Source organism: Brassica napus, chromosome A3 (assembly GCF_020379485.1).
Source record: "Brassica napus cultivar Da-Ae chromosome A3, Da-Ae, whole genome shotgun sequence".
NCBI classification, from domain to species: Eukaryota; Viridiplantae; Streptophyta; class Magnoliopsida; order Brassicales; family Brassicaceae; genus Brassica; species Brassica napus.
In genome coordinates this window covers 5,243,818-5,257,041 of record NC_063436.1, presented here as the reverse complement: position 1 = coordinate 5,257,041, position 13,224 = coordinate 5,243,818, and the positions used below count along the sequence as shown (strand labels likewise).

At 35.3% G+C, this 13,224-nt stretch overlaps 2 protein-coding genes across 4 annotated transcripts; one reads left to right on the top strand and one right to left on the bottom strand.

Moving 5' to 3' along the window:
- Nucleotides 1–74: 74 nt before the first annotated feature.
- LOC106436598 (protein VERNALIZATION INSENSITIVE 3) lies at nucleotides 75–3,198 on the bottom strand. The gene is made up of 5 exons (XM_013877557.3): nucleotides 2,825–3,198; nucleotides 2,345–2,414; nucleotides 1,431–1,995; nucleotides 1,046–1,353; nucleotides 75–982 (listed from the first exon to the last, which is right to left on the bottom strand). The coding sequence occupies exons 1-5, from the start codon at nucleotides 2,837–2,839 to the stop codon at nucleotides 237–239; spliced, it is 1,704 nt and encodes a 567-aa protein (XP_013733011.1). The 5' UTR covers nucleotides 2,840–3,198; the 3' UTR covers nucleotides 75–236.
- Nucleotides 3,199–4,740: 1,542 nt separating this feature from the next.
- LOC111214559 (zinc finger BED domain-containing protein RICESLEEPER 2-like) lies at nucleotides 4,741–11,503 on the top strand. 3 transcript variants are annotated; one of them, XR_007333307.1, is made up of 6 exons: nucleotides 4,741–5,687; nucleotides 5,793–5,868; nucleotides 5,956–10,550; nucleotides 10,641–10,959; nucleotides 11,030–11,120; nucleotides 11,250–11,503. XR_007333307.1 is itself a non-coding variant. In XM_022717516.2 (5 exons), the coding sequence occupies exons 2-4, from the start codon at nucleotides 10,443–10,445 to the stop codon at nucleotides 11,116–11,118; spliced, it is 516 nt and encodes a 171-aa protein (XP_022573237.1). In that variant the 5' UTR covers nucleotides 8,156–9,091; nucleotides 9,210–10,442; the 3' UTR covers nucleotides 11,119–11,120; nucleotides 11,250–11,503. The 3 variants fall into 3 exon arrangements, 1 of the variants encoding a protein (XP_022573237.1); XR_007333311.1 differs by having other exon boundaries at nucleotides 5,793–6,385; nucleotides 6,453–10,550; XM_022717516.2 differs by lacking the exons at nucleotides 4,741–5,687; nucleotides 5,793–5,868 and having other exon boundaries at nucleotides 8,156–9,091; nucleotides 9,210–10,550.
- The last annotated feature ends 1,721 nt before the right edge of the window (nucleotides 11,504–13,224 follow it).

The following is a 13,224-nucleotide window of genomic DNA, read 5'->3' as shown; positions in this document are numbered from 1 at the left end:
GGTATTTCAAACATCTCACACGAATCGTTAATTATATGTGTGTGATCTCCATGCTCTAACTTGTAGAGTAGGACTTAGTTGAAATTGGGCTTTTTTCATTTTGCGTTTTGCACTATACATTAGAAGCAAAGGGGGTGTTAGAGACCTTACCTATTTCCATTCCAAAACATCGTTATGGTTTAGATAAAATATTAAGCAAGTTTGATAGGAAAAGAAAAGACAGGATTTCAAAAGATTTAATGCCAGAACTTGAGGCAGATTCCAGCAGGTACAACACCAGTTGTTGATGATCTCTTGCTCTGTATACATTCTGAGAATGTATCCACAAGCTGTTGTCCCAAAGAAGACAGATCATCCTTGAAAGTCTCTACAAAAACCTTCACTACTTTAACTTCTCTATGAGTAGCTCTTAAGCTATACCATGTCAAGAAACTTTCCCTGAAACTCTTGTCTATATGCCCTTCTTGCTCTAAACATCTAGTGGTCTTCACTACATGACCCAAGTCTTTATCTCCTCCTACTCCATTTTCTGCTACATTGGTCTCAGGTTTCTTGGTTGATGTTCTTGATTTGGATCTTTTATTCCCTCCTTGCTTGCCGTTAAATGCGTCTCTCTTGCAGGGTGTTATTACAAACAAGTCTCTTCTCTCTATCTCGTTGACTTTCCTTTTTAAGACCCTCTCCTCTTCAATCTCAGATTCTACTTCTCCTGCACTATAGTGTTCAGCGTTGTTATTGTCACTATTTTCTTTGCAGCAGCTTTTACTGACATTGTTGGATTCATCTTCAGCCAAAGATGGATTACTACTACAAAGTCCACTGCTAGAGTTCGTCAAATGGCGTTGCCTGTTCCCTGCTTCCTCTCCATCATCCTTCACACCTGTGACCCGGTTTTGCGAAGAAGAAGACGGCTCCTCGGAGTCTAATCTCACATTGACTGATCTTGCTTGAACCTCTTCTACTCTCGCGCTCATCTTGTCACCTAACCAGAACTAAAGTCAGAACACACTTCAAAACAAAAGTAATGTCTAAGCAGAAAACTAACCTTGTCTTGAAACAGATTCTGGTGGTGGTGAGACCATTTTGTCAAGAGCTTCCATTGCAAGAGAGCACAGCTTCTGAACTTGTGATCCCGAATCAAATCTATTGACGATACCTCGAGCCATCTTCATCTCCCAACTCACTAACGGACCCACATCACCCTCCAGCTTCTTCACCGCCTCATCCATGAGTTCCAACAGATTCTGATACCTCCTTGTACCTCTCAACATCTTCTGTCCTAAGCAAACACGGTAACAAAGAACATCTACACGCCTAGTCTCTTTCGCCACCTTCACTTGCTTCCTCCAGCATCTGTAAGTTCACACACATATTATTACACTACACTCTCCAAACAGATGTCTTTTTCATATTTCTTACAAGAATCTTACCCAAGCAAATCATTATCTTTGCCACAAAACACGCAATGAAACCTACCATCAAGACCTCTTACATCATCATTACACCCAATCCCATACCCATCTTCCTTGAAAGCACACTCCAAATGACAAGACAAACCACAACCCTCACAAGCAATCCATAGACTCGGATCTTTGTTATCATCAAAGTTCTGACAAACACAGCAAGAACATCTTCTACAAAAGGTATCTTCACTTCCGAGCGCAGCTCTACAAGCTAAATTCTCGCAGCAGATGATGTAACTAGTAGTCGTCTTCTGTCTCTTCCTCCTCGAGATTTTACGGTCAAGACAAGAGGTTTCACCGAGAGGACGAGAGACGAGGTTCAGTAGGTTTTGAATGAGTTTTGGTTTGGCTAGACCAGTGTACTTCCTCTCTTTACCCATCTCCGCGCATATGATCTTCATAATCTCGTCCCGGCTCCACGAGTTTAAAAGCTCCGAAGCTTCTTCTGGCTGCTTGGACAATGCGTGGATCAGTTCTCTTCTCTCGCTTACACTCAAACCTTTCTTTTTAGGAAACTCAGTGCACACGACACCTGCAAAGGGAAAAGCACAACACTTTAACCCTAGAACAAGTGTGGGAAGAAGAACAAAAAGGGGGATCGATTTGTGATTTTTAATGGGTAAAAGATCATTCAAAGTTTAAAAACTTTGTCAACGAAAACGATAAGTCTCAACAACCCATGAACCAAAAATTTCAACAATGACGACGAACGACGAATCCAATGCGAGAAATAAAGCGTTTAAGTTCATATATGAAACAGTTCCGACAATTAAAACGACGTCGTGTTAGCGACCTACTAAAAGCATCAACCAATAAACGCATGAAAGTAGAACAGTGAGAAGACAAAAGACGTTCACGTCGACATGAAGAAGAACTCGTACCTTGAAATGAAGAAGGATCCATGTCTTCTTCTGGGCCCACATTACTATCAAAACGCCAGATCTTTGAGAGCTGCAGATAAGTTTTCCGACAAAGAATAAAACATAAGTTAAAAGTTAAGAACCCATCACAAGTTCACAACAAAGTTCTATGAAAAAAACAAGGGATCGATAAAGCTCAGATTTTTATTTTTCAAATTATTTTATTCCAAAATTAAAATATTTAAACAGCCAAAATGCAAAACCATGAAGCTCTCATTCTCTTAAAGAACATGTATAAAATGAACATCTAGACATAGATTCCAGGAGTACTCGGTCTTCGAGCTCTATAAAAGAGCCATACAAGAACAAAACATTGAGAATTTTAGAATATTAAAAATAAAAATAATAGTGTATAAAAATAAAATAAAATGAGGATTGGTTCTTTGTTTCACCGAATGAAAAACTTCCAACAACAACATCGAACAAAGAAAAGCTTATTACCGAACCAGCTTGCATTTTTTCTTCTTCTTTGTGTTCTTCGTTCTTTTTGTTTTCTTTGGTCTTTCTTTCTTTCTAGGTTATCTTGTGGAAAAGAAAATATATTCCCTCTTTTTCTAGATGTTTCTATGACAGAACCCTCTGATGAATCATCTTCTTCTCCGATGAAAGCTTTTTTTCTTTTAAGTTCTTTAAAGTTTGGTTTTATTCTTTAAATATAAAGACAAAAAAAGTTGTAAATATCTGATAACTTCACGTGGTCTCGAAGATATTATACATTACATACATACACAAATGCTTTGAATTGACTGGCAACCAGTGCTAGGCTTATATATACATAACTTTTTATTAATATATCCCAAGATATTACAGAATATTCCAATAATGATACATGAACTAAAAGAATTGACTACGTGTAGAACAACTTGAGATCGAAATAACATTGACACTTAATTAGTAAATACTTAGGTTTATGTCATTAGCAGTTTAGCACCCTATTTGGTTAGTAAATATTTATGTTACGTCAAAAATCCCATTGCAAACCATTTGAATTTTATTTTGTTAAAATGTTATATAAGTATTGATTAACTTACATAATTTATTGCCTCAGTTTTAAAAATGTATCCACTATGTCGGTCACTCTACAAATATAGCTTACTATTTAGCTATATATAGTACGAATAATGATATTAACACTTAATAGATGTCAAAAGTTAGTAACATACTGTATTAATTTCCCATAAAGAAGGTAGGTCCGAAAACCAAGAAAGGTACTACTTGCCATGAGATGGTGTTATCTTATTAGCATAGTGCATACGATTTCTTCGACTACTTCTAGAGCGGATAAAGTTTTGGTAAAAGATAATGGTGATGATTGGTTCGACTGTGGCTTAAAAAATTTAGTTGTAGATGTTTAGCTGTAGATAAATTGGTTGTAGCTGTAAAGTTGTTACTGTATATTTTTTCTGCAGAGACTTTTGTTGTAGTTAAATTTGTTATAGCTGTAAGTTATAGGTTGTAGATATTTTAAAATAAAATATATGAAATATGTGTTGTATATATAAAATTATTATTTTATATGAATTAAAATAATTTATATTAATATTTTTTTATAAATTATCAAAATTTATTGTAATTTAAAAAGTGATATGTAAATAATATTTATATTATTTAAATATTTTAATAATTAAAAAAAACACTCAAATTCAAAACTAAAATATTTATAAAAGTTTTTTATTATGATTATATAATTTATTTGATATTATAGATATTTTTTTTACATTTTACAGATTCTACAGCCTATAAAAATATGATGTAGCATTTTTGCCTAAAATACATAATAAAAAGTTTTGATTTGTTTTTTTTTGCTGTAGCTTTAAAAATAAAGTTAAAGCATGATTGGTAAAATTAAATAAAAACTTGATGTAGACTTTAATTTTTAAAAGTAAAACTAAAGCATGATTGGTAAAATTTAGTGATTTAAAAATAAATAAAGCTAAAGTAGGGAGATAAAGTCCAACCAATCACCCCCAATGTAGTAAGAAATATTCGATTAGGTAATTATGCTAGGATACACAAACTAGTGATTTGGAATAGAAAGTTTACGGTTAAAATCAGTGTTTTAAAACCCGATCCGGACCTGCGGTCAAACCGGTATATCCAGACCTAAAACAATTTAGTAAGGATTTTCTAAAAAACATTTTTTTTAACAAATTCGGAGATTTTTTCTATGTAATTTTTTAAAAAAAATTTAGTGACTCTGTGCCAAGTTTTAGTTAAAATCAATGTGTAGTCAAATAATGTATTTATGGTGAATGAAAATTGAAACTAAAACAAAGTTTTAAATATATATTTGATTCTGTAAATAAAATTTGATATCATCTTATATTTTTTAATAGTTAATAATATTATGTTTATATATGTATTACAATTTATTAATCTATTGATTCATTATCCAACTACGGTCGATCCAATGATTCAGTGATTCAAAGTGTAATCCGATTTCGTGTCCGAATCGGGTTTAAAAACATTACAGGAAAGAAAACGAGAAAATCACATTGATATATTATTATGTCAAATAAATAAATATATATATATATATATTTAACAATATTAAGTATAGTGATAAAAGTATAATTTCATTTGTATTCTTATTTCTAAAATGATTTTTTTGTTTATAAGATCACTGTAATTTAGGTTAAAGTCGTTAATATATTTAATCAAAAGATATATAAGAAATTAATTTTGAAGTTGTAAATAAATGGCTTATTTCAACTTTAAGATAAGTTACAAATACGGAATTTTAACTGGTATTGTTTACAACTGCAGTATGAATTTGGTAGGCTAGTAAGAAATAGCTTTCCACTGAGTTTGTGCTTTGTTTAAAATAAATACTAGAGTCGATCATACATCTATCCTATACTAAAAGGAAGATATCATGAGTCCTAAAGTTATCCACGTAGGATTAAATAATGCATCAATCAGCACATTTCATTTATTTACATCAGACATGTTGGGCTTTCGGTTTGGGCTTCGTTTGTTTTTTGCCAAATTACACACCAAAATGAGTGGGCCTGAGCTTGGGGTTCATTTGCTGTTTGCCCTAAACTTAACAACGCATGGTTCTTCTTCTGAGAAGACGAGATATGGTTGAGACTAGACGTAACTCTTCAGCTTCCAAGAGTTTCCCTGCTTCTTCTTCATCCCCTGAATTGTCTTCTCATCTCCACTCCCTACCAAGCGATCTAAGGTCAAGATCCATGCTGCTATTAAATCTGTATGTTAGATCCGAGTTTCGTTGCGGTCCGAGCCATGTCAGAGTCTCAGACAGCTCTAAAGAATCAGCCACAGTCATGGGTCTCCTCTGGTTTGTTTTTTTGTGTTAACCTGCAAGTTCATATTCAGAGACTGATTTCAATTATATTCTGTTTGCAATAAGGTTTTTAATATAACATGGGCGTGTGTACATCAGGAAAGAAGCAAGCTTTGATATCTTTATCTGATAAGAAGGATTTAGCTACTTTTGGCAAAGGTCTTCAAGAGTTAGGGTATGTCTTATTTCATAATTTTTAGTTATGTTTCTGTCCTAATAAGTGTGTATGGATTGAAAAATGATTCCTTTTGTCCATCTTTAGATACACTATGGAGGAACTGCCTCTACCTTGGAGAATGTTGTAGTCTCTGTCACCAAAGTGGAGACGCTTACTCATTTTTCTGAAATTGAAAGTTTCATTCTTTAGCTGGTGGTAATGATTAAGCAGTTGAGTTTGGTATATTAAGCTTACCTCTCATTTTGTTTTTTTTTTCTTCTCGAAAAAGCAGCTTGATGGCCGTGTGAAGACTTTGCACCCAAACATACACGGTGGTATCCTTGCTAGAAGAGATGTGGAGCATCATATGGAAGCTCTTAATGAGCATGGCATTGGTGAGTTTGGACATTTGATTAGCCTTTTATTTTCTAAGGTTGAGACAAGTTATCTGTAGTATTCAGGTGGGATCAGTTTTTAGGATGGGATTGAGAACATCGACATTGGTGGTCCTACTATGATTAGAGCAGCTGCTAAGGTATACATATGTGCATATGAAACTTATTCCTTATATTCATATCTTGATGATAAATGTTGTTGGACAGAACCACAAAGATGTCCTCATCGTTGTCGATTCAGAGGATTATTAAGCTGTTTTGGAGTATCTCAAAAGAGGTCAGAACGACCAACAATTCCGCAGGAAACTTGCGTGGAAGGCCTTTCAGCACATTGCTGCTTACGATTCCGCTGTCTCAGAATGGCTATGGAAGCAGACTGAGGGAAGTACGTGCTTATTTTTTATGTGATCCTCCTTACACTAGATCGAGATGCAGTGGCGGATCTAGAAAATATTATGAGAGGGGGCGAATAAATTAATTAATTAATATATTTATATTTAATATTATTGTATAAATATTTTTTTATTTATATATTATATATATCTATATTTAAAAAAATTTGCAATGGCTAGAATAATTGTTTTGAAAAGGACTATAAGATGAATTCACAAACAAAAAAAAATGAAATAAAAAATAGTAGAATAAATTGTTAAGGAAACAAAATAATTAAAGGAAATATAACGTAACTATGTGAGGAACAAAATGGTATGACAGGTAAACGAGAAAGAAATAAAATCAGAAAAGGAAAGTGATCATATAATTAAAAACCACTTAAAGAGGCAGATGGAGATTCGAACAGAAGACCAGTGGGGGCAAAATGAAGTATTTTACCACCTGAGCTGAAGAATCTTTAATAACTACCATGTACATAAACTAAAGTGTAGTTGTTTGTGGGGGGCAGCTGCCTCCTCCTTGGACACTGTAGATCCGCCCATGTCGAGATGTATTGGTGTCGTTTCGTCTTTGTTTCTTATCCCCTGTACCGCTACGAGGTTAATTGATTCACTGTCATTAATGCCTTTCTTAACTCTTTTGATTCAGTGCAACCACGATTTCTCCTTCAATACTTCTTCCCTCTTCCCTCTGTTCAAGGTGGTGCATCTACAACCATAAAAAGGTTAGTCTACTTAAAAAAGTTTTTTTTCCAATAAAATGGCGAACTCACGCTCCAAGCTGCCATCACAGTCAAGATCATCTTGGAATGGGTCTGATTACAGAGGAACTCAAGCGGACATAAATAAGCGTTAACGAGATTGAAGGGAGCAGTGGCCATGTTGTCGATGGTGATCAGCATGTCAATACTACGTAGATGGTTCAGACGGCGGCTACAGCGGCTTTGGGAGTCAGAAACCGCGTGAAGTACAGGCTCGCACTGGTTCCACTCTATCAGTCTCCCTTCTTCCTCTGTGCCACTCTCCACCTTCCAGTGAAATCAACAACCTGATATCTGTTTTGATAATAGTTCAAAAACTTTTTATATTTGTTGTGATTATTTTCCTTTTGATTTGGTTGTTCTGTTTTTTTTTTGTTTCCTTATTGTTTCTACCTAAGCTTTATGTGTTAGTACCGGATAAAGAGCATCCCAATAACAAATTTGTTGCTTCTCTTTGGGTGGCATTCTGGGATCTCTCGCATTTATTATATGGTTTTGATGATTTATATATTGAATTGCTTATTTTGGAAAAAAAAACTTTGTCGGTAGAATACTTTTGTCCACTCAGACGCAAAAAACTCACTTCTCTGATTTTTTTTTTCCGTTAAATGGTGATCTTTTGATCTTTTCGGTGGGTGAAGAATCTCTTATATACTAAAGCGCAAGTCGCCTGACGAATCAAGTCTTGACACATGTGCATATATTTTTTTTAAAAAAATATCAATTAAAAAGTCTTCTTTCGATCACATTTTTTAGCAACGGTAAAAGTTTAAAGCCATAAATTTCTCATATCACTAGCAACACGTTCAGATTTTTTTTAAAAAAAATCATGTCAACTATAACTTCCAAATTCCAATCATGTAACGTGTTCTGATAGTTACTATCTCTTATATAGCTTCCAAGCAATTTTCATTTTGTCTCTGAAAATTCCATTAAAATGATAGAGAAACACTACAGAGGTTCATCCTCATACAGAGGGGTATGAAAAAAACAGAGGGGCCAAAAGGCATACCTCAACACAACAATAACCCCCGACCAAAAATAACCAATAGAACAGTGCAAACAAAGAGTTCAAAGTATAAATTTCGACGATTGTCTCCTCTTTGTATCTCCTTGGAACCCAGTAACCTCTTTCAAAATCCCTGAGATTTCGACGCTACCGGTATGGGTCACTCTTAAGAACATCCCAGATTCATGCTTCTCTAGGTTAGGCATTAGCCACATAGCATCGGGTTTGGGGGAACCGATGTTAACACACAAGCCACGCTTAGATCCTACACTTATGGGAGAAGCAAAAATTTTAGTGGAAGTTGAGTTAGATAAACCATTCCCAAAGCTAATTGCTCTTGATGACAAGCAAGGCAATATTTTTTTAGTAGAGGTTGAATACTCTTGGATTCCTACCGCTTGTGATAGATGTGGAGCACTAGGCCATAAGGAGAAAAGGTGCCTACAGCCTCCTAATCCTCGTGATGCTGCTCCTGTTACTAAGGAACCTCTTGACAGTAATGAAGAGATTCCAGTGGTTGATATAGTTACTTTGGTACAGAATTCAGCCAATACACTTGTGGACCATTTGAACCGTAAGTCATGCTCCCCATCTGCTCACCAAGCGCATGAGACTTTAGGAGAGTCTTCGATTGCAACACCTTCCGAGGTGGCTATTGCCACTCCATTCACCAAATCGCATGAGGTACATTCTACTTCTTGCTCAGAGATTGATGTCACTATCCCTACATTAGCAGCAGCAAGTGTTGCTCTCTCTTATTCACCTATTATGGAAGTCATTCCATCACAATCTATCATTTCAGAGGACCCTGAATCTTTTGTAAATGATCAACAAATTGTCCACACAGCTCAACCCACCCACATTCCACAACAGTTCTATAGGGAATCGGAGACCCCGATAACTTATGGGAAAGGATCTGGTTTTGAGGTGGTTGGAGCATCTTCTAGTTATAATACAACTAGAGGTGGGAGGGCAATTAAACCAACACAAAAACTGCAAGAAATGGAATGGACGAACGTCGGTGGAAGAGGTAAAAAAGGTCGTCGTGGCTAGAGATGTCAAATGGGCCTCATGTCCATGGGCGAACCATGTCCAAACCCATTTGGACTAACCAAATTAGACCCATAAATAAAGCTGTCCAATTGGGTCGATGTCCAATAAATTCCGAATTTGATGGGCTTAACCATCTGGACATGGGCGGCCCAATGATCTAAAAAAACTAGGGTTTTCATTTGGGGAAAAATTCAGATCGCGATTCTCTCTCTCTCAAACTGTCTCTCTCTCTCAGTCTCGATTCTCTCTCTCTCGATTCAGAGAACTCGGCGACGATCCGCCTCTCTTGGCTCTCGATCCGCCTCTCCCGACTCTCGATTCGCCTCTCCCGACTCTCTATCTGCCTCTCCCAGTCTCCCGACTCTCGATCCGTCAACTTCTGAAAAGGGTTTGCGTTTAGGGTTCTTCGTTTCGCTTCAGGTATGTTCTCCTCACTCACTTTTGCTTGTTTACATATCTTTTTTGTTACGATTTTGATGGGTTTGCGATTCCAGGGCCTCTCGGCTCTCTCAGTCTCCTAGATCGAAGAAGCTCTCTCGTCCCGCCTCTCACTCGCGTCTGAGAGGGTTTGTTTGCTTCTTTAGCGTTTCTAGTTCATGGGTTTGTTCATGGTTTGTTTCTAGTTCACGCTTAATGTGTTTGTTTGCTTCTAGTTCATGGGTTTGTTCATGGCTTGTTTCTAGTTCACGCTTGATGGGTTTGTTTGCTTCTTTAGCGAGATGGGTTTGTTTGCTTCTAGTTCATGGCTTGTTCACTTGTTTAGCGAGATGGGTTTGTTCACTTGTTTAGCGTTTCTGGTTCATGAATCATGGCTCGTTTCTAGTAAACTTTAGATGGGTTTGTTTGCTTCTAGTTCATGGGTTTGTTCATGGCTTGTTCACTTGTTTAGCGAGATGGGTTTGTTCACTTGTTTAGCGTTTCTGGTTCATGAATCATGGCTCGTTTCTAGTAAACTTTAGATGGGTTTGTTTGCTTCTAGTTCATGGGTTTGTTCACAAGGATGATGAAGCTGTATGGAGATTACAAGAAGAATACTAGTGCGCATAGTTCACAAGAAGTAGAAGCAAATGCTTTACCATCTGGTTATGGGGTAAGTTACTTAAATTATTTAAATTATTTACCAGAATCAGATGTGTATTCTTCTCTCAACATACGCTTTAATAATCTCTTTTTTTTGCAGGGCTTCTATGAGTTCTTCTCTCAACAAGCAGGAACAAGGAAATCTGCTTTAGATTTGTATCTGAGTGAACCTGTGCTCGATATGGTTGCAAATCAAAAGTTAGATGTCATCAAGTACTGGAGGGACAATGCAAACAGGTTTAAGGAGCTGTCTCGAATGGCATGTGATGTCCTATGCATCCCAATAACAACAGTGTCGTCTGAGTCATCCTTCAGTGTGGGAAGTCGGGTTCTTAGCAAGTACAGGAGCCGCCTTCTTCCATCAAATGTCCAAGCTTTGATTTGTGCTAGAAACTGGCTTCGTGGTTTTGAAGTGATTGGTGAGTTTGTGGAATTTATAATTGAGCTTTGATATGTGAAATTATTGATTGAACTTCTTGTTTTTGATAGCTGGATGCGATTTAGATGAGGAAGTTCAGGAAGATGCCAATGAGGAAGCAGAAGGAAATGGAAAGAAGAAGAAGACTCGACACAATTAAAGGTATAATCACTTAGAAACGAGCTGTAGCTGTAATTGTGTTTCTGGTTTAATCACTTAGAAACTGACACAATTCAATGTAGAAGACGTTCTGTTGTTTGCTTGATGGTAATGTTGGGGTCTCTTGTGCAGGTTAATCTCTAATGATGGAGTGAGAGGAAAGACTGAAGTTTAATTATGTGTGTATGAACCTAATCTAATGTATGTATGAATCTAATCTATGCTTTGGAGTTTGAATAATGTATGAACCTAATCTATGCTTTGGAGTTTGAATAATGTATGAACCTAATCTATGTATGTATGAAGCTTATTTAGGCCATTGGATGATGTATGAACTTTATCTATATTTTTAAACTCCATGAAATGTAGTGAAATTATGTTGCATATAATTTTTTGTATTTTAACACTGTTTTTTTAATTGGGCCTCGCGGAATGCCCATTTGGAATGGTCCAATTTGGTCTGGACAGTTTGGACATGGTCCAATTTGGACTTAAAAATAATATTGTCCAATAAACTAGCTTGTCCATTTGGACATGCCCATTGGACATGGACAGCCCATTTGACATCTCTAGTCGTGGCCGAGGGTACAACAACCACTAGTTTATATATTTCTGTTTCTTTTCTCTTAAGATTCGTTTGTGGATCTTCATCTAGGGTTCCTTTAACTCTATGCTTGTCGAAAACTTTTCAAAACTTATGAGCTAAAACTCATACTTGTATTTCTTTTCCGCATTTTAATTGAAAGCCTGTTACAAAAAAAAAAAAAAAAGTATAAATTTGATTGTACCAGTACCAGTAGGTAACAGCAAGATCAAACCCTCATCAGATCTTTCACCAAGTTTAGACACCAAGACAGAGATCAGATCACAGTCCAAGGTGCATAGGATTTATCCCTCTTTTCTTTTTTTCTTTCCATCGTTTATTTCTTTGTTTTGAATGCAGCACAAAAATCCATACATATATATGTTTGGCCTTTATTCAGATTTATTTTCTTTCCTTCTCAAATTAACATTCTCTAATTCTTTTTAATTCTCTTTGCATGATTCAAATTGAAGATGGTTAAGTATATTTCTACTGCAAATCTTCAAAAGAACTCAGAGTTTTGTATCTGAATCTGATATGAATTGAGTATTTACGTTTGTTATGATTTGAAACGTTTTCAAATATGGTTTTTATAGCATAGCATATTCTTAAAGCCTGTGTATGAGTCTATTATATACAAATAAATAATATATATATATATATATATATATATATATATATATATATATATATATATATATATATATATATATATATATTGTATCTTTGAAGTTCCAGATTACTGATGACCGCAGAAGAAGGGAATGGAGAACAATAACAAAACTCAAGTTCACAAAAACAAATCCAAGATATGTTTTCTTTTATTTTTAATATGACATTTATCTCTTTACTGGGCATCCGATTTACTTTCAAATATACTTTTCATCAAAAGTTTAATTTTTAAGATTCTATTTTAGTTTTAATTTTTAATTTTCATATAAATATATTTATACTTTTAAATACTTATTTACCAAAAAAAATTGTAAACAAAACTAAATGGATCATATACGATATTTTAAATATTTTTTATGTATTGTTATTTATTTCTTATTTTTGATAAAATTTTATTTCAAAATGGGTCTCTGAAAAAAATCAAAAGAATCCAACTAAAGTTCTAAACTGTTTTGTTTCAGGGGACACCATAATTTTAGCTTATCCGTTTATCCAACTCCAGAGAAATGTGACAAAAATAATAGTTAATTTTGATAGAAAAGTAAAATATTCGATATTTATAAAACAAACTAATTTGAATGCAAGCAAAATTCGCCCGTGCATAGCACGGGATGATAATCTAGTGTGATACTAATACCACAGTACATGTTCTTGGTACTTTCTATGCAGAAGTTTAGACACTTGATCGAAAAAAGAACGCAAGATATTGTAGTGAAATTGTAGAAGAAGATGGAACAGAGTGTTGAAATTCTCAAATTGAAGATCTCACCGGCAGTCACGGCGGAGAAGAAGGACACTACCATGAACTACCGTATGAACCGCATAATGAATATCCCCTACAACCTGATCACA

What these genes read in the sequence shown, in the direction of transcription:
- LOC106436598 (XM_013877557.3), bottom strand. An exon ending in AAAGATAATGATTTGCTTGG is followed by an intron (nt 1,354 to 1,430) that starts GTAAGATTCTTG and finishes GTGAACTTACAG; the next exon opens with ATGCTGGAGGAAGCAAGTGA. An exon ending in AGAATCTGTTTCAAGACAAG is followed by an intron (nt 983 to 1,045) that starts GTTAGTTTTCTG and finishes AGTTCTGGTTAG; the next exon opens with GTGACAAGATGAGCGCGAGA.
- LOC111214559 (XM_022717516.2), top strand. Translation starts at nt 10,443, where the DNA reads ATGGGTTTGTTCACAAGGATGATGAAGCTGTATGGAGATTACAAGAAG. An exon ending in CTTTACCATCTGGTTATGGG is followed by an intron (nt 10,551 to 10,640) that starts GTAAGTTACTTA and finishes TTTTTTTTGCAG; the next exon opens with GGCTTCTATGAGTTCTTCTC. An exon ending in TCGTGGTTTTGAAGTGATTG is followed by an intron (nt 10,960 to 11,029) that starts GTGAGTTTGTGG and finishes TGTTTTTGATAG; the next exon opens with CTGGATGCGATTTAGATGAG.